This window comes from Bactrocera neohumeralis, chromosome 5 (assembly GCF_024586455.1).
Source record: "Bactrocera neohumeralis isolate Rockhampton chromosome 5, APGP_CSIRO_Bneo_wtdbg2-racon-allhic-juicebox.fasta_v2, whole genome shotgun sequence".
Taxonomy (NCBI): Eukaryota; Metazoa; Arthropoda; class Insecta; order Diptera; family Tephritidae; genus Bactrocera; species Bactrocera neohumeralis.
The window spans coordinates 76,804,610-76,826,052 of NC_065922.1; the positions used below are offsets into that span (position 1 = coordinate 76,804,610).

The 21,443-nt window shown below is 34.1% G+C and overlaps 2 protein-coding genes across 11 annotated transcripts in view; one reads left to right on the plus strand and one right to left on the minus strand.

The window, feature by feature from the left end:
* Positions 1 to 382: 382 nt before the first annotated feature.
* On the plus strand, positions 383 to 15,017 carry LOC126760049 (E3 ubiquitin-protein ligase ariadne-1). Of its 7 annotated transcripts, XM_050475390.1 has the most exons (9): positions 383 to 690; positions 798 to 1,321; positions 9,045 to 10,100; positions 11,608 to 11,763; positions 11,836 to 11,892; positions 11,964 to 12,610; positions 12,680 to 12,803; positions 12,876 to 13,102; positions 13,186 to 15,017. In XM_050475390.1, exons 3-9 carry the CDS (start codon positions 9,882 to 9,884, stop codon positions 13,265 to 13,267), a joined length of 1,512 nt encoding a protein of 503 aa, XP_050331347.1. In that variant the 5' UTR covers positions 383 to 690; positions 798 to 1,321; positions 9,045 to 9,881; the 3' UTR covers positions 13,268 to 15,017. The 7 variants fall into 7 exon arrangements, with proteins under 7 accessions (XP_050331347.1, XP_050331349.1, XP_050331348.1 ...); XM_050475392.1 differs by lacking the exon at positions 383 to 690 and having other exon boundaries at positions 722 to 1,321; XM_050475391.1 differs by lacking the exons at positions 383 to 690; positions 798 to 1,321 and adding an exon at positions 7,421 to 7,558.
* Positions 15,018 to 19,200: 4,183 nt separating this feature from the next.
* Positions 19,201 to 21,443, minus strand: part of LOC126760780 (synaptic vesicle glycoprotein 2B) — a 36,580-nt gene continuing 34,337 nt past the window's right edge. For all 4 annotated transcript variants that reach the window (XM_050476676.1, XM_050476675.1, XM_050476678.1 and 1 more), the window contains exon 4: positions 19,201 to 20,789. In XM_050476676.1, coding sequence (XP_050332633.1) covers positions 19,643 to 20,789 — 1,147 coding nt within the window. In that variant the 3' untranslated portion in view covers positions 19,201 to 19,642. The remainder of the gene's footprint in view (positions 20,790 to 21,443) is intronic.

A 21,443-nucleotide genomic window follows, 5' to 3' on the forward strand; every position in this document is an offset into this window, starting at 1 on the left:
TTAGGCTGCTTCTGTACTTCAGTATCTGCTGTTGATTGTTGTTGTTGCAGCGACAGAACACATTCCTGAAGTAATTTTGAGGAATGCTGTCGAGCTGACAGACCTTGACTGGATAAAAATCCGCGTGCGTTCCGGTTACGTAGACTTGACTGTCATGGCAACGGTCTGCTTTCGCTTTGGAAGCCTTTTGGTAAACATTTTGCATGGCCATAATAATTAGAAATTCATTGAAGTTGGCAAACATTAACAAAGTTCTTATTTCATTAGATATATTCTATTAAGTAACGCTTCTGAGGATTATTCTTCCTAAATAATAATTTTGAGACAAAGCCAACCTTAAATAATAGTTATGAAATTATTTTACCTCTATATTTTGTGTGTACATAACAGAACATAACATAAGAAATTATAACTATTGCCCACGAACAGTCGTACCAAAACCAGCGTCAGCTTCAGCACATTCATACATACATACATATGTACATATTTAAATACAGAGAACGCCATTTACGACTTTAAGAAATTGGATATTAATCAAGCGGGCCATAAAACGCAAGCAAAAAGCAATAAAGGAGGCAGCAGCGAGCAGATTTGGCACACGATGCTTCGTCGTTCAATCAGCGAAGAAAGTTCATTTATTGCAACCTCTGGGAACAACTATAAAATCAAGAATAGTGGACGTGCTTTAAAGTAAGCCTAGAATACATACATACATACATATGTATGTACATATTTACACATAATTTAAGAAGACTCGCTACAATTCCGGTGTTTAATCAAGCCAATTCGTTTTGCAGTACGAAATCGAAGACCAGCGCCTACGCTCGCCTGTGGCTACTAAGCAAATTAAAAGCGGCAAAATTACGGTGCTGCCAACTGCGCTATGCCTGCAAAAGGGTAGCAAGGACGGCAAGGGAAACGCAGTTGGAACGCGTTACGTAAGCAAATACAGACAAGAAAACGGAGAGCAGAACAAATAAACGCCACGTCAAGCTGAAAATGACGGAAGTGAAAAATAAATGTAATAAAAAGAAAAAAATACGCTGACACAAGCTGGTCTGCTGTTGCATTGACGACGGCGAATTAAACGGGGCCTCTTAGCTGCTTTCACAAAGTGGTTGTTGCACTCGCCTGGTTGTCTGCCGGCTGAAAGTCTGACGTGCGGGCTGTTTGTCGTTGTGTTGTTCGATTGAAAGTGTTGTAGACTGTGAAGGGGTGCAGAGGACAAACGTTGGACAGAACGAACGTTGGAACACAAAAGAAACGAAATCAACCGGTTAAATAAATACAACAAATAAAAACGTTCATTGATGAGTTGTGGGTAAGTGTACATCTACACAAGACCATACTTATATGCCTCTTTCAAATATCTGTAGAGTGTTGTTCTTTCATACATAAGTATTTATGGCGGATAAGCATAATATTATAAAATACATGCATACATACACAAATAATTATACATCATTAACTTATGTATAGATCACTGCAAAATTAGTGAAAGCAGTTCCCATTGATTTGAAGTGAGAAATAGCTGACAACTACAGTCAGCAATCTGCGGCTCTTGCCGCCCTCTTACATGTACTCGTACATATGATTATGACTACTGCACCTAGTGTGCTCATATAACATTAATTCATTAATAACTGCAAATTTTTTTAAGATTTTAAGCTTAAAGCATCTCAGGACTGAGAAGAAACAAGGTTGCTAGTCATAACAATATTACAAAACATAATAACAAATGTCTTGGTGGTGTGGTCTGAGTTGCTGTTTAAAAAATATTGTTCAAATATAGGATTATATAAATTATAAAGAGATTAAAAATTTGATTTTGCACTCCCAACTGAATATATTTCTTATCTGAAATAATCAAAAATTAAAAAAGCCCACACTAGATCAGCGATATAACGATTTCTGGGCTACTCACTTATTACGTGAATCTGCTACTCACTCAAGGTGTATTCATACATATGTATGTATGTACATATGTATGTATGTATGTATGTATTTCAAGTAAAGTCTGAGTAAATTTTCCTAATAGCTCTAAAATAATAAACCAGAATACGGCTGGTGGTTTTATTTCATGTAGCATACTACACACACATACATACATACGTACAAACTTGCATACGTTTTTACACATTTATTCAAATTATTTGAAAACTTTCCTCTCATTACCCACTCATAACCGCTTATCACTTCTGTGATAATCTAGGTACATACATACATACATACATACGTATTTAATTCATTCATTTCTGTTCCAACAATCGTATAATGAAGTAATGTACCTATGTATGTACATATGTATATTCTCACTTCACTTAGCATTTATATTAAACTTGGTATTAAAGGCGCTTTAAATCTGAAATCGATTCCTTTTTCAAGCACAAAAAGGTTGGTTTAAATTCAATTGGTATTATGTTTAATTTAAACATTTAAATTAAAAAAAACTACAAAAGTCATTTGCAACACATGCATTTAACCTAAAGTTTATAGGTCTAAAAATAAACTATAGGAAAGCGACTAGTTTTTAGTATACATATACAGCGCTAAACGCTAGATAAGCAGCATATCAGCACTATTAAATAATATAGGGTGCTTCAAATATGGTACAATCTACAATATCTAGTGAAAGTACTCGCATTTCTTCTAACAGTCTCCTTCAAGCGAAAGTGCAAAGCTTTAAGAGACTTTTAAATCTCTTCTGAAGAAAGTATGGAGAGAGCTAATAGCAGCTCACCCATATAAGTTGCTTCTTGGGAGTGGATCACGACTCCAACAAATATTCTTCACCGAGAAAGTAATAAGTATTATGGAAAGTTGACTATTAGTAAAGCTTCTTCTAATGAGTCCATTGAGAAGATCGGTCAAAAAGTCTAAAGCAGACAGCTTTTACTATTTTTACTCAAGGTGAATCAGACCTAGGAGCGGCAAGAGATTAGATAAGTTATGATTATTACCACTATAGGAAAAGATAATACGTCTTACTAGAGCTTTTGGTATTCGACTAATTGACTAACCGGATTAACCGGATAGGGCATTATTCGAATAATAATAATCGGTGTGCAGTATCCTGATAGTCGTAAATCGACACATTCGTTGTATGTGAAGTAGAACAGCTATTCGAATAGTATTAATCGGTTAATATTCATACGAACGGTTAGAAACCGGATATTCAAATTATCGGTTTCAGGTTATTCGAATAATAACCGAGGTCTACTACTTAGAAATATGTACGCAAACTAGTCTCCCAGTTTTTGAGATATCGATCTGAAAATTTATACATTTCCTGTTTTTCTTCAAGATGCTGGTCTTTGGCGGAACCGCTGATATACCATAGCATGTAGCTTACATATCTACAAACTGACCATAGAAAACGTTTTTCTTTGAAAAGATTTCTTCACAAATTTCGGCAAAAATAATTGCCCTGGGCAACGCTACAGTCTTCCAACATATTTTGCCTATAGGGCCACTTTAGCATACAACTTTAACTTTTTTTTTGAAAAGTCTAACTAATTGAACCACCCTATACTTATTTGCACTTTTTGTTATACTTATATTCACATACCATATGTACATATTTTTATTGCGTAAGCTGTATTGCAATTAAACGATAACGTTGATGAGCATTGTTTTGATAATTCATATCATTTAATCGTTTACCCTACATACATACATATGTATGTATACAGTTCTATAGGTACATGTGTATGTATGTATATATGTGATGTGCTATTTTATAATATGCATACCTACAACTTGTGTGCCAATGTTTGTTTACAAACTATTTATACAATTACACAATTTAAATATTTAATCAGCCGATAAAGAGCTACAGGTGAAATGCTGGCTGGCGAATGCGGAAATCCAAGTACATACATACATACATACATACGTGCATACTTTACTATTAATTCAGATAAAATGCGCAGCGCAGACATTTTTTTGCACACAATTTTTATTATATGGGGTTGTCGAAAAAGTCTTTTCGTATTTTGTCAATAGATGACGTTGTAGTCGTATATGTACAAGTATCTCCAGTGCTACCAATCACATTGTGTTATACCGTATAGTGTTGGAAAATTAAATTCGGCGAATTTGAAAAAAAGTTACAGCTACTCAAAAATGAGTGAAAATATTTTGAAATTTTTGGAAAAAAAGGGAAGAATGCCACGCAAGCCACCAATAAAATTTGTGAAGTTTACGGAGACGCTTCCGTTTTGGAAATTCCGAAAAAATAGAGCCATCCATCCATCAACATACATTGTATGTACATATATGTATGTCTGCACAATGTAAGAATAGATGAATATTTTAACATATTTTAGCTTAATTAAAAAATATTGCGATTTTTAATTGATATCCGTATTTTATTTTAAATTTCCGGTTGTTCTCTCATCTTCATTTAACACTCACTCCACGCACAGTAACGCATACATTATACATATGTTATGCACATTAGGGTGGGTTGATTTACAGACAGCCAAAACACCGAAAAATCGCATATGCTGGAAATTTTCTACGGATCATTCTGAACAACTTTGCCTAAGAGACTATGCAATTTTTAAGGCGAAGGTTTTTAGGGATCATAAAAATTTGTTCGTCAGCTTTTGAGATATCCGAATGAAATTTGATACGTAGGTATAGTTTGACATTTTGATTTGATCATTTGTCGGCATCGGTCAGGTCGGACAATCACATACGTATCTTCTACACAACTGATTATTCAGCTTTTTTAAACTTCACCTTAAAAATCGCAGTCTGAAGCCGGTCTCAAATAGTCCCTTAGGTAAAGTTGTTCTGAACGAACCGTAGACCATTTCCAGCATTTGCGATTTATGAAAAAATCGACCCGCTCTAATGTGCACACATACACACATATTTACATGGTACATATATGGTATGTATATTTATGTAACTATGTAATACTGCGCGTTGCATTAATTACCGGCCGGAAGTTATTTATTCTCTTTGTTTTCCTACTTTGTTGTTGCTGCTGTTAAAATTTTATTTCTACGCTTTTTCTTGTTTCAATTTCTATTGTGCAGAGTGATTATAAATATTCCTTTATTTTTCTTAATTTTTGTTGTTGGGTAAGTTTTTGCTTTTGCATTCGTAATTTTAGAGGTCAACAATGTCGGCGATATGTTGTTGCCTTTTCTTTTTGCCATCTCAACAACATAGTATCTAATTAGTTGTTGTTGTTTTTCATTTCACGCTTCGTCGTTGTTTGCTTTAATTTTAGCTTATAAATTTGTAAGATACCCTGCAAAAAATGCGACTAGTCCGGGATGTGTCCGGGATTAGTCGCAAAGGAACATGCGACTAATCCCACTTTACATCTCTTTGTATGGACTGAACTGTTCCCTTTTGTTCGAGCATGTCCTATGAAGAGACTAATTGTACCCATTTATACCCAAATGGGTATAAAAAGAGACTAGTCGCTTTGTAGGTCGCAATGGTAGCAGAATGAGACCAGTCGTTATAAAACCTCTAAAATCCTTTTAACAATCAAGATAAATTTTATCCGAAGCCTTCGTTTTAAAATATGTATTTTTATTTAATTGACTTATAATAATAATAATAAAGTAATAGGTTATGATAATTGAATGGAAGGAAATTCAGTAACTTTGCTTTGAAATTTATGAATGTATTTTTGCCAAAATTCTAACTTTTTTCCCAATAGTACCCGATAGGGATTAATTGAGACTAATTGATCTCCAATTATACCCGTTTGAGACTAGTTGCGACTAATTAATACTCAATTGTTCCACATCGAGACTAGTCCCGGAATACTCTCTTAAGAGATTAGTCGCACAATTTTTTGCAGGGTACATACTTACATACATATGTATGAGTGCTTATTTTTTATATGAATGCAACTTTGTTTCGCTAAAATAACAACAACAACGTTATCTGTTACTGCGCTTCGCTTTGCGCCACTTTACTTTGTTTTGACAATTTTGCACGCGCTAATGGTAAATACAAACTCACATATGGATGTATGTATGTTGTTGCTGTTTTCTTTTTTACATTAAATATGCGTGCAAGTTTGCATGTGTCTATTTTTAAATATGTGAATACAAATGTGTATATATATATGTATGTGCGTATTTTTAATTCATAAAAATATGAATATAGTATACACGTGCATACATCCATATATACTATGTGAAAAGTGGCCTGACTAGTATTTATTTGAAAATTTGTATGCACACAACTATACATACATATTTAATATCCTACACTCTAAGTAAATTCACCTGTAATTAATCTTATCGCACCTCTTTTAGACACTTAGGGGGCTTGAGGCAAGCAAATGTACATATGTTTATATGAACGTACATACATACATACATATGTATGTTTGTACATGCTTTAATCAATCAAGGTTATATAATGTCGACCTTGTGCATTTTGTACGCTTTTAATGCGAATTGCTATTTTTGCTGTCACTGTATGTCGTTGTTGTTCCTCTGATTTGTGCTGCTGCTGAGTTTTTTAATCTGAAAACAGGGTCTCACAAAGCAATATGTATGTTATGTTTGCTATAAACGTACATACATATTTCAATGAGATAAAAACTGTGTTCGATTCGCCATTTCTCGCTTGTTATGCTTAAGCTCTGTTGAACAAAATGCTGTCGCCCTAACAGCTCTGACTTAATTTCCCTAAGACAAGCTTTGCACTTTATGCCAGTTGTATGTTTGTTTCACTTACATATCTCCAATGTTTGGCAACTTGAACATTGCGAAAATTAGATAATGTTTATACTAAAATAGAGACTCTTTCTGACACTATGCGAAATAATTTAACACCAGTTTTTGGTTTTTTCGAAAAAAGAATTGCTTAAGATAAAAGTTTCGAATAAATTGTGATTTGCTTGAGGATTCAAGGAAACAGCAAATGTGAACACTCCGTCCTTTCAATATAACAAAATAATTTTAAAAATCCTTCTTAACAACTTTTACTTCAAGACAATATTTAGCCATTCTTGTGAAGGTTCATCATCAGCTGTTATCATCTATCGATCGCATTTCACCTCACCTGCTCTAAGGAGTACTGTACAGATTCTTATTAGATTACAACGGCAGGGTGAGCATTATAAAACGGGTGCGCCTTTTGACATAACTGAAATTCACCTCTGCTTGAACACACTCTGCTCTATGTGCAACTCTGGAGCAATTGCAACCTGCAACTTGCTTCGTCTCTTTCTTGCACATTAATTCAGCTATTTAATAGTATAAAAATTAGAAATTTGTTGGAATGTGATATGCAGGTCAAATGATTTGGGTTGGCAGCCCTGTGCAATGCACTTGTGTCATCCTCTTTTAACTTGCGAAGTATAAACTGCAGGTAATTTGAAAAGTCAGACATAAAGTAGTATGACCGATTTTCTTATTAGCCATTTAATGTGCGTGTGTGTATTTGACTGACATTTTCATTTCGTTGCTGCGTTTTAAACTGATTGCATTAATAAAGTGTGGAAATTTTGTAAATGAATAAATTCGTTTAAGAAAATTAATTGTGGAAAGGATAAAAGTTAGTATTTATTGAGGTTATCTAGTGGACGGTGTTTTAAAAATGAATTCATGTTATTGTGATGTTCGTGTTTTTGTCCACAAAGACGTGTGAATGTGTTATGTGTGCGTAAAAATTGAATAGAATTTTAAAAAATTATGAAAATATGTATAGTGAAGAATTTTTTCTGTAAAAAATCTGATATTATGCATAAATGCATAATACACAATGTAAAAAAGATGTGTATTGTTTTTTTGTATCGCCTATATGATAGTCAAAGACTCATTAATATTATGTGCACTAGCCAAAGTCGCAGCGTTGATGTATATGCATGTGTTTGGTAGGTTTTATTTCGAGGCAATCGTAACAGAAAGAAAAAATACCTTGAAGTAAGGAAATAGACAGACAGCATTCCCGTAGGCAGCGGACAAAGAAATTATACGAAGTTTAATGCGAGTGCAGTGCTGCAATGTTCCGTCGTTTGTTCGGTTGCAAATTGAAGAAAATTCATAATTACGTTTTTGTAATTAGTCTTTCGGTGTGTGTGTCTAAATTTATTAAAAAGGAAGCCAATTACTCATTGTATACCGAAGATGTGCGCAGTTCATAATTCGTAGTTTTTCAAATCATGATAAGGTCGTAACTCAACAAAAGTAAATAAATTCGGTGAAAAAAGTTGAATGACACGAAAATAAAGTAAATAGCATCTACGAACCTACACAAAAAAAAAAAGTGGTTAATTTGACAACCATTCGCATATAATATATATTTACATATGTTCAAATTAGATTTTGGATAGGCTTGCCAGACTATAAAATTTTTAAATTTTTTATGTATATTTCTGTATTTTCTGCCACCTCTGTGTAACTACACATATGGCAACTGTTTGCAATTTGACATTTAGTACTTAAGTAAAAGTAGCTGCATTCTTCTAACCAGCGAACTATTTACTATCCGAAAGGGAAATAAATAGCCTGTTTTGTTCGCTTGCTGTTATCTCTGTTTATTTGCTGTATATTTTGTTTTCATTTTCCTTAGGTTTTTCGTTGATTGCCTTTGTGCTGGTCATAAAATTATTCACTGAATTCATGGTCGGTTCACGAACGGTACAAATAAAATTTGTATTTCTTTGGTAGTGTGCATAATCAGTATATAAAATTGAAAAAGTAGTGCATAGTATTGTTGCAAGGTGGTGTATTGTTTAGTGTTTTTATAATTTGGTCCAAAGCGTGAAAGCTCTTCATCTGTGTTTTGTGCATTACATAGAATTTTCACAAAATAATAGTTTGTAAAAAGAAATCGAATGAATGAAGTACTCATATAAAAAATGAATAGAAAACAACAACACTCACACTCAGTAGCCTTGAACTTTTTTCCCTTCACATCAATTTTTGTCTTGTCTTTGCTCTGCTTCTTTTTCTAATTTTTTGATTATCTCAAAGAATTGGGGAAAAAATTTTTTGTGTGCACAAAATTTTCAAATCATTTTAATTCAGATTTTTTCTCATTATTCCCCACACTAGAACTTAAATTTTTGCTTATAAAGAGGAGCGATTTACAGAGAAGGCGTGTGCATAGAAAGTTTTCTTAACTATAACATATTAAAGAAGTATTCCAATTGTCGGTCGCAGCAAGAAACTAAAGTAAACGCCGAAAAACTTATAAAAGTCACTCGACAACTGCAATTAATTTGACCGCAAAATAAAGTAATTATTGTAAAAGTGACATCCGCGTTGCAGCTTTGTGGCTGGTGTGCTTGTCTCAATCGTTGTCAAAGCTATAAACACGAGACAAAGTCGATTAGCTACCGACATTGTTTTCAATTCTCCTGCTCCTTTTGGTTAAAACGCCCCGAAGTGTGTGCGAGTGTGTGCCACTTAACGCCACATACCAAAATATAAAGCAGCGTGTGGGTGATTTGGGGCGGTAGGCAAAGCACGGAGAACATATTAGAAGTTGTATGCTGCGCGGAACCAACGGAGGTGCTAAAAGTGACGTATATATACGCCATTAACATATTGGTTTCTACAAACGGTTGAAGGGCAGTGCAAAAGTGGAATAAGTAAACTTTGATTAGTCACCAAGCAACCCGCTGAAATATACAAATAAGCGTATATTTTGTGTATATGACTTGCATTGAAAAACTTGACTATTTGAACAACACTATTTGCAGCCGTAACTCTTGTTTGCAGCTAAACCAAACGCAACAGACAATTTGTTGCTTGCCGTGCACTTAAAACTTCCAACTGTATAGTAAGACAACCAAGCTGTGCCTAATTCCTGCTGCAGCATCAGTAACAAAATAAAATAAAAAAATAATAAATAACTCGGCATAACAAGGAAACAGCTAAAACAATAATATGGAGTCTGATGAGGATTCTTATGAGATGGAGAATGTTGATTCTGGCAATGTATCGTCAGGCGATGAGGGCGATGAAGATTTTGGCATGGAGGTCGATATACCCTCTTCACATGATCGCCAAATGGAAACCGAGGAGTATCAATATGAAGTGCTTTCCACAGATGAAATAGTACTGCATCAGCGAGAAATAATCGATGAAGTCAACAATGTGCTCAAGGTAATAGCATATATATGCATTTTGTAAGTGTAAAAGTTAATAGATGGGGGCATATAAATTACTTGACTTAACCGTTGTATAAGAATCCGTGCTTGTGAAGTTCAAGTAGTTAATGATTATTTATTGGCAACATATTCTTATCTATTTACTTTTGTTATCGCGAAAATATTGGCTGTTTTCGAAAGACTACCTTTTGATAGTTAAATGTACATACAATTTTATAATTGCTTTTTAATTATTTTAAACCTTTGCTATAAAAGAAGGTTTGGTGTTCTTCTGACCTTTATGGTCATTGGCGAACTGACATTTCTTTGCCGAATAAAAACCCAGGCCTGTTCCGGTTACTTAGAGCCTACTGTCGGGGCTATTGTTAGTCTATACAACATACAGTAATCCCTGCCATCAGTATTTACCAAGTTTAGCAATTATCTGCAGTAGCTGCTAACAAACAGCTTTACTATATAAAAACTTCAACGCTGCATATTTACGACCTTCACGCTGAAGGTTGCCAATTACAATGTGTTTTAGTGGGATGATGATATAACAGTCGCTTTCGCTTTTGAATCCTAGTCTATGAACACACACTTCCTAAAAAAGACGCATTTGAATGACATACCTTAATATGAAAACAAACTATGTAGGTGCAGGTATGTATATGTCCCATTTCCATTATCCTCCCACATGAGCGCACATTTTTACTTACAACAAGTAGAAGGGGTAAAACGAAAAAAGAGATTAACAATTGTGTCAGCCAAGTGCAGTTACGAAATGTATAACGGCACACACACACAAAATTTTTCCGCTGACCTATTTAACACAAATTTCTATACATACATAAGTGCATTCTTAGTGCTAACAAGTAAAAAAAAACGAAAATATTGCAACTGCAATCTTTTGTTGTCAACACGCGACGTTGAAAATTTTCATTGTGTTACATTTATATCTTTTTTAATTTCACTCGCAATATTTTACTGGTAATTTGCAAACTTGTTTTACCCTGACCCTCAATGACAATTTTGTTTGTTTACAAACAAATTTTTTTTGCAAATCTGTCGAGAGTTATTATGCATATGCCAGTCAATATGCACGTACGCCAATTTACACATGCTCTTGCATAGATTTTTGCAATGACAAGCATATTTCTATTTTCTTGATTGTAAAGAGGAACAGCTGTTGGTTCGGGTCTTGTCTATAAATAGTTGTTTTGACGTCAATTTAGCCCTTTTTACACGAAATACTGCCAATTTTTCGCTTTCATGCGATTTTTATAGATGAATGCATTTTAATTGCATAACGTGACATTGAAAATTGATAGCCAAATAATCGATTGAACAAGGGAATTTTGTTGCAGGTAAAATTTCTGCCCACAAGTTTATTTAACTACACTAAAGACATCTCAAAGAAGATCTAACTAAAATAGACAACTAAACTGTTAATAAAACCAGTATTTCGTTGCATATACATTTTCTTAACATAAAATTTAAGTTTCTGTTCATGTTCTTTCCAGCTGCCGCCCACAATAATCCGAATACTGCTAAATCATTATAAATGGGATAAAGAAAAGTTACTAGAGAAATATTTTGATGGTAACACAGAAGAATTCTTCAAGGGCGCACATGTCATTAATCCATTCAACAAATCTACCAATCCAAGTCGACTTAAGGTATTTACGTTGGCGCTATATACATATGTATGTAAATCATATTAATTTCCTTTCTGCACTTCATGTCTATAGTTGTCCAAAAATCCAGTGGAGGAATGCGAAATTTGTTTCTCATTGCTGTCACCAGATGTAAGTGAAACCTAGTTTCTTTCAGTTAAAATTCTATTTATAGTTTCGTTTATACATTATGTATCTTACAGGGCATGACTGGTCTGGAGTGTGGCCATCGCTTTTGCTTGGTCTGTTGGCGTGAGTATTTAACCACAAAGATCGTCACCGAAGGTCTCGGTCAATCCATCTCGTGCGCCGCACATGGCTGTGATATTTTAGTCGACGACGTTACCGTAACTAAACTAGTGGATCCGCGTGTCAAAGTGAAATACCAACAACTGATCACAAACAGTTTTGTCGAATGCAATCAGCTATTACGCTGGTGTCCGTCCGTCGACTGTACGAATGCAATTAAAGTTTCGTATGGGGATGCACGCCCCGTGAGCTGCAAATGCGGGCATGTCTTTTGCTTTGCCTGCGGCGAAAATTGGCATGATCCCGTCAAATGTTGTTGGCTGAAAAAATGGATCAAGAAATGCGACGACGATTCGGAGACATCCAATTGGATAGCGGCTAACACCAAAGAGTGTCCAAAGTGTAATGTGACGATCGAAAAGGATGGCGGCTGCAATCATATGGTGTGCAAAAATCAAAATTGTAAACACGATTTCTGTTGGGTGTGTTTAGGTTCATGGGAGCCGCACGGCTCGTCGTGGTATAACTGCAATCGCTACGATGAGGACGAGGCGAAGGCGGCGCGTGATGCACAAGAGAAATTGCGCTCCTCACTGGCAAGGTGCGTGTGTAGCTAATTTGCGTTTACAATTGTTAATAATAAACAACTTTACATTTCTGGTCAACAAAGGTACTTGCATTACTACAATCGTTATATGAATCACATGCAGTCGCTGAAATTTGAGAACAAACTTTATGCGGCCGTTAAACACAAAATGGAAGAGATGCAGCAGCACAATATGTCCTGGATTGAAGTGTGTAGCCATGCTTACTTATTACGAAAATGTTACGGCAGTTTTTTTATAATTAATTTTTATATTACTTAGGTGCAATTTTTGAAAAAGGCCGTAGATATACTCTGCCAGTGCCGTCAAACACTCATGTACACATACGTGTTTGCCTACTATCTGAAGAAGAACAATCAGTCAATGATCTTTGAGGATAATCAAAAGGATTTGGAATCAGCAACTGAGAAACTGTCTGAGTACTTGGAACGTGATATAACTTCAGAGAATTTGGCTGATATTAAACAAAAAGTTCAGGACAAATACAGGTGAGTGGAATTTACCTGAAAAAGTCTTCAACCAATTAGTTATTTAGATATTGTCACTTGTTAAAAATTTTGTCTTCCATCAGGTATTGCGAGAAGCGTCGCAAGGTGCTGCTGGATCATGTTCATGAAGGCTACGAGAAGGACTGGTGGGAGTATACAGAATGACGCGAATCCTGGATGGATGATTAAAAAGCACCAACAAAAACATAATTTTTCATTGAATAAACAATAGAGCAGAGCAGAGCCGAGCAGAGAACGGACGGGAGCAGCAGTCTGAGATAAAATGATGTCACTAGTGTTTATCGAATGAAAATGCATGGTAAAACCCTAAAAAAACGAAACTGAAAACAAGAAAAGCGCCGCAACTCCCACAGAGCAGTAGCAAGCGTGTGGCAATAAATGGGGGTCGGAGTGGTGGATGAAACGCGAACATTGTTAGCCAATGCTATATAAATATATATGTGTGTGTGTGTTTGACGATTGTATGTGTGTGTAACGCATAGCGGCCACGACACGAAAATTAACAAAACACCAACAACAACAACTACCAACAATGCGACAGGCGAATAATGGAAATAATACTGCTTAACAAGACTTAAGTTGCAAATTTATTATGAAATTGTAATAAGTAAATTACGCAAAAACAGGAAATTTCCCACAAAAAGTAGAAAAAAAAATGAAAATAAGCAAATCCAACAAATACTAGCAATACAAAAACACTAAAACCAATACCATAACGTATGTATATATCTGTATGTACATGTAAAGAACTAGCAGCAATTGCGCAGGCAGGCACCAGTTGCAACGCGGGGTTAATTTCGAGGTGAAAGTTACAAAAATGCTTAAAATTGCGTTTTGCATTGCGTCGTGTCAGCATCAAGGAAAGGTTGCACTGTCATTTTGCAAAGCACCTACATACACAATCATACGATTTACACACAGCACCACTACTCCGCACCACAGCCAGCCGCTAACTGCAAATACATGCATGCTTTGGTTGACTTCTTGCTTAAAAGCATTTGTTGTTTTTGTTTTGTGTTTTGTTTTTGGTTTGGCGTGCGTGTTGTTTTCAACGGATTTCTACTTGAAATAGGTCTTTTTAAGCAAATTAGCGTTAGAATGGCGTTTTAAAACAACAACAGATAATTGTACACAACAACAACTACGCAAAATGTATATGCTAGAGCATAGTATGTAGTTAGAGTTAGCAATGCGAAATCGCAAACGCGGCGAAAATGTAGATTTTCTTTTTTGTGCGTGTGGCAAGCATCAGAGAGCTGCCCAGGCGTCTGATTTGGCATTGTATGCAAGATTTTGTTATGTAAAATTAATGTTTAGGGGTTGGAAGCAAAAAATTTTGTAATTGTTTTGTGTTCTTATTAATATCAATAATATTATTTTTTAATTTTAATTTAAATGAAGCTGAACGCAAAAGAAATGTTAAGTTTTTCTCATATGATTGTCATTATTTTTATGTTGATCCTTATTTTGTAGTGTATAAAATCGCAATCGTAATTTTACCCATAACCGTCAAACAACATTCACTCTACGCAAAATGCACACACAGCAATAACAGAAATAACATACATACATATATGCAAACAACAAGAACATGAAAAACAATACAAATTTACTATGCAAATTTTGGACGCTCATTTAGCAGCAGCAACCAACCACAAGAGAAACCAAAAAGAAAAGTAAACAAAAACATTTTGAAAAAACTTTTGGAAATTTCTATATTTAAATTAAATATAAAAAAAATGTAACTAAATATTAGCGGTGTCAAATGCGCAGAATTGGCCAGGAGACAGTAGCTGAAGCTAAACGAAATTTAACTTAGAAAAAAAGATAAAATATGTAAAATCAAACAGAGTCCACAAGTAAAATAAAAATATATACAATACATTAGCAGTTATTTAAACTTGTTTAAAAGCAAAACAACAAAACAATATTGTGTATAACAAATGCAAGAAACTGATGAAAATATTTTAGCAAGAACAAAAACAACAACAAAAGAAAAGAAAACATATAGTTATGTAATAAGAAATAGTTATATAAAACTGCAAAACTATATACATATATAAAGAGCATACATACACATATAAATAGCTAACACCAACACAAACAAATATATAAAAACAAAAAAAATTAAATAAATAAAATAAAATAAAAAGCTAACGGCAAAAATATAAAGAAAACTGGTATAATATTGACATAAAATTAAAAAAAAGACGCAGGCGGTTCAACTAATGTAACTGTAAAAAAATTATTAATACACAACACTGCGAATTTTGAAAATTTCCAAATTTCAATTAAACTCTGTGGCGTCAACGCATAACTACGCTGCTCGCTTTTAAATGTTTGCAGCATTTCACGCTAAAGAACCCCATTTATTTGTTTAGAATGCGGTTCTCAGATTTTCACAGAAACTAAGTTAAGCCTTGCCTTCACAGAGTTTATTTTGCCTTCAGTTAGAAACGAAAAAATTAATTAAAATAGTCCTAAAGAGTTCTAAATTAAAAAATCAAATTTTTATTTTTTTTTAAATTATATATTTTTCTTTTCAGAATGCAATTTATATATGTTTGTATGTGTTGGCGTGCTGTTGTACGTTTAAAGCGCCTGCTTGCTCACTTATGTATCTTTAAGGCGTCACTCACCTTCATCCAGTAATCCAGCGCTATTAAAGACATGTAGTTAAAGGGTTTGCAAATGCAACTATTGTTTAAAATATCATATAAAATTATGTTTAAAATAGGCACAGACTTTGTATGTGTTGTGTTACAACAACATTGCGCCCATTTAGCCATCGCCCTTAGCTTGTAGACGACCAAATTAGAATGCACCACAAATCATGCTAGTTAAACCCATTATTTTCAGTGAATCACATACATACATACATAATGCGAAAACAAAGAGGAAGTCATAACAAATTAATTATAGTAAATAATTAACATTTGAATTTGCAAAATTTAGAAAGGGAGTAAAATAAATTCATTATAAAGGTCTTCGATGCTTTAAACATTGTGTAAATAGTTATTAAAATTGATTAATTAAAGCAGCAAAAACATCAAAGCGAGTAAAGTCGAACAAAAACAAACAGACAAATAATAAAAAACTGCAAAAAAATAATAAAATATATAAAAAGAAACTTAAACAAATGCGTTTTTACTTCCTTTGTTTATTTGGTGGCTGGGGTTGCTTAGTTGCTTAATGGCAGATTTTTACTAATATTTTATCAAATTTCTTTAATGATTTTCTTTTTAAATAATTTTTGTTTTTAATTTTTTTATTTTATTTTATTAATTTTTTGTTTAATTTTTTAAATACTTTTTTCATTAATTTTCTTGAAAATTTTATTTAAATAAAAATTTTATTAAAAAAAAATTTATTTGAAATTATTTTTAAAAAAAATTTTACTCAAATAGTCCAAAAAATGTAAAAATCCACTTAAAACAAATCGCACTTGCATAGCAAATCGCATATGCGCACCAACAGCGAAACTCGTTCAGAGCAAGTTTCGTTCTTAAGTCTTCACAGGAAAAAATCTCATTTACAAAATTTTCCATTTCTACCAGGCGAACATAAATGCCAGTAGGCGGCTGCTGTTTTGTTAACAGAGCACTTTTGACTACAGTACAGAGCCCTGTTGCCCCTACAGTACAGAGCCCTGTTGCCACTACAGTACAGTGCGCTGTTGAAATGACATTACAGTGCACTGTGGGCACTACAGAACAGTGCCCTGTTGACTACTACAGTACAGTGCACTGTTGGCAGTTCAGTAACATGGCTCCAGCCAGTGTAGCATACCCCAAAGGCGCACTGCTGGCTCTGGTTACTTGCTGTGCAGTTTTGCGCGCCTGGTGTTTTGGCAGGCGGTCGATGTCAACGAAAAAATTATGCTGGCACGTGCAAGTGCGTGTTTGCGTGTGTTGCGAATGAGATATGGGGGGTATTTAAATTTAAGTATATTTTTAATACACGTTGCAAAAAAATTAAGTTACGGAAATTTTTTTTTTTTAATTAATTTTTTTTTTCTTTAATTAATTTTTTTTTTTGTAAAAAAAATATATTTTTTTATTGTTTTAATGGCGTAAATAGGGTTGCCAGGTACTTTAAAAAACAATATCAATTTTAATGCAGATTGCATAAAATTATGTTACGGCATTTTTTTGGACAAATATATTTTGGTTTTGGAAAATTTTTGTTTTTGGAAAATTTTTAAATATTTGGAAAGCCATAAAAGTAGGGTTGCCAGGTACTTAAAAGTAAAATATTAAATTTGAAGTTAATTCTTGTGTCATAAAAAATAAAACACAAAAACATGTTTTTGGCCATAATTTATTATTCTCGTAAGCAATTTTACATTTTATTTTTGTTTTTGTGCAGAGTTGCCATACAGTTATTTTTTCTGAAATATTGAAATAGCAATATGGGTATCAAACGAAAGCTAATTGCAATATCATTCGTTCTCAGGTACTTTTATTATAGGGTTGCCATCATTCCGCCTGTAAAAATAAAGTTTAAGTTTTAAATAAAAAATTTTAAAATAAATGGGCTTTCTGTTATTTTTTATAATCTCTGTTGTATGTATTGTACTTTATACTTTTCTGAAGCAGGGTTGCCATATAATTATTTTTTTTTGAAATATTGAAATAGCAATATGGGTATCAAACGAAAGCTAATTGCAATATCATTCGTTATAAAGTAATTTTAATACAGGGTTGCCATCATTCTACCTGAAAAATAAAGTTTAAGTTTCAAATAAAAAATGTTAAAATAAATGGGGTTTCTATTATTTTTTATAATCGCTGTTATATCTACTGTACTTCATACTTTTCTGAAGCAGAGTTGCCATATGATTTTTTTATGTGAAATATAAAAATAGCAATATGGGTATCAAACGAAAGCTAATTGCAATATCATTCGTTCTGAGGTACTTTTAATATAGGGTTGCCATCATTACGTCTGTAAAAATAAAGTTTAAGTTTTAAATAAAAAATGTTAAAATAAATGGGTTTTCTATTATTTTTTATAATCTCTGCTGTATGTATTGTACTTTATATTTTTCTGAAGCAGGGTTGCCATATAATTATTTTTTCTGAAATATTGAAATAGCAATATGGGTATCAAACGAAAGCTAATTGCAATATCATTCATTATAAAGTATTTTTAATACAGGGTTGCCATCATTCTACCTGAAAAATAAAGTTTAAGTTGTAAATAAAAATATTAAAATAAATGAGGTTTCTATTATTTTTTATAATTTCTGTTATATGTTTATAATGTAGTTTATACTTTTCTTATGCAGGGTTGCCAAATAATTGTTTTTCTGAAATAGCAATATGGGTACAATTTTTTATAGTCCCTGTTATATCTACTGTGCTTCATACTTTTCTGAGGCAGAGTTGTCATATGATTTTTCTATGTGAAATATAAAAATAGCAATATGGGTATCAAACGAAAGCTAATTGCAATATCATTCGTTCTGAGGTACTTTTAATATAGGGTTGCCATCATTCTGCCTGTAAAAATAAAATTTAAGTTTTAAATAAAAAATGTTAAAATAAATGGGTTTTCTATTATTTTTTATAATTTCTGTTATATGTTTATAATGTAGTTTATACTTTTCTGATGCAGGGTTGCCAAATAATTATTTTTCTGAAATAGCAATATGGGTATCAAACGAAAGCTAATTGCAATATCATCCATCTTTAAATATTTAGAGACAGGATTGCCATCATTCTTCCTGCATAAATAAATTTTAAGTTGTGAATCAAAAATGTTAATACTGTATTGTATAATTTTCTCAAACGAAAGGTAAAACAAGACATTCAATATGAACATATTTAAGGCAGGGTTTCCATCGTTTTCTTCATCTGCTAAAATTATGAAAAAATCAAATATTAAAAAAATTATTTATTACATAGTAAATTATTGAATTGATTTTTTATTTTACAACATTTAAGTACAGTGTTGTCATATTATTCGTATTTATGAGCTTTACAAAGTATTAAGGATGTACTGGGAGTATAGGAAAAACAGGAGCTTTTGAGAAAATTATAAAAAATTCCTATGAATTAATACACAAAATCAAGTGTTGTTTTTTCATCTTAATTAAAACGTTTTATTTAAAATATGAAATTACATTTTTATAATCGTTTACTTTGAAACTTTTAATTCACTTTTTGGTAATTACGTGTATACATACATATTTATGTAAATTTGTTTACTTTTTTACTTTTATATTAATCGGTAGTTACATATATTACATGGCTAGAAAATTTACAACAAGTTCCTAAGCGATATTACTTTATTACTTAGATGTACATACATATATGCTGGGGTTTTTGTTTTTGTTTTTATATGTGTACGTGCATTTGTTTCCAACTCAACTAGATTCATTGAAGAAATTCGTTAGTTCCGAGTATTTTTACCAAACTCGTATGTGTCTACTCCCTGTTTCTCTACTTCTCCATTTTCCCATCTCTTGGGGTTTCCTTCCTTCTGCCTCTTATTATCTAATACACGTTTGATGGATTAGTTCAATTCTTTACGAGTTGTGTTGGGCAACATCAAACACATGAGACCGCCACCTATCAACAGGGTTGCCACAATATACGTCGGAGCTGGGCAATAGTGATCCAGAAGTGTCGCAATCACAATGTTACCAATGATGCCACCCATACGCGCCGCCACCATCGATATAGCCACACCGGTGGCGCGCAAATGTGTCGGGAACACCTCGGTGATGAGACAGTCCAAGGCCGCATTTGCAGCCGATATGGCACCACTAAATATAGCCGTCACGATCAAATTCTGTGTAGAGTTGAAGACGAAATTCATGGCAGCCGAGCACACACCAGCCGTCATGGTGCCGAATATAAGGAAAAATTTGCGACCCAATAAATCCATGCCCAAAATGGCAATCAAATTGGCTGGCAGCGCCGAAGCCAGTGAAATTAACGACTCCTGGAAAACGCTCTGCGGTATCTGCGCTGAACAGGTGCCCGTTTCCGTTTCGCCCTGGGCGACAACATATTTGGTGACTGTGCAGACGCCAGCATGTTCGTCGGGATGATCGTGACTGTATTCCTCGAAGCGATTGAAAAGCTCGGGGAACCACATCATCAGACCATAATAACCGATGTGGAAGGTAAAGTTGATGATAATCGAGACGAGTGTGAATTTCAGTATGGGAGAGGTGAACAGCTGTTTACTGTGCTCGGCCATGCTCGACATCATTTTACTGTACTTGCCCTTGACGCCAGCCTGATTTTCCTTAATCTCAGCCAACAATTTCTCATCGATGTCCAATTCGGCAACGGGATATTGTTCGGCCGGTCGGCGGGTGTTCGTCACGAAGATGCCACGAAAGATGGCCATCGCCTTTTCTTGTTTGCCCTTGGTCAATAAGAATTTCGGCGATTCCGGCAGATAGAAGAGTAGGAAAGCGACAACGAATGATGGCAGGGCGCACACCATCAAGAAGATACGCCAGGAATTGTATGTAATTAAATCTGTTTTGAAGCCGATGCTGCTGGGGATGATCAACCACGCCAGGCCGGCAACAAAGAGATTACCAAAAGTCCAGAAGGCAGCCATGAAACTCAACATGGAGCCACGTTTCGATTTCGGCTGGAATTCGGCGAAGTACGACCAAATGACCGGACCGCTGCCGCCGAGACTGCAAAGTGGAAAGACCGATGTAATAGTTAGAAGCTCAAACATTTAGCCAAGGTGAGATCAAAGGATGACAAAAAATTAGGCGATGGTGATGGTGATAATGTTTGTTGAAGAGGTGCAAAGGCGCATGCTAATTTTGCAAAAAAAAAAACATGAGCAATGAACTTGAATTTATAATAATTTGTGCTTTGGTTGCTGCAAAGAACTGGCATTATTTAAGTATGGAAATGGAAACGAAAATTTTGAAGTCTAAGACAACATAGTCCATACTTTAAAATATTGATTTTCGAATAGTTATGAAAAATATTCAATCGTTTTTTGTTAATATTGCCGAATTTTGAATATCTCTTTAATATTGCCGAAAACACGCCAAAAATGACGATCCACTATCAAGAATATTCGAAAAAATGAAAAAAAAAATTGTACGTTCATTCACACTCCGCTTGAGAGCTGTTAAAACAAAATTTTGCAATTCAAAAACTACCGTTAATGACACTGTGGCAGTTTGCAGTCGTACATTTTAAGTAAAGACACAGCAATGCCTAAAAACCTGCCGATTTGCAGTATGATTCACTTTTTTGTTGTTCCTTTAGGCAGCGAATTTAAGAAATTATCATTTCAAAGCGTTTAAGCCGTGTGATTTGCATGTTGGCGC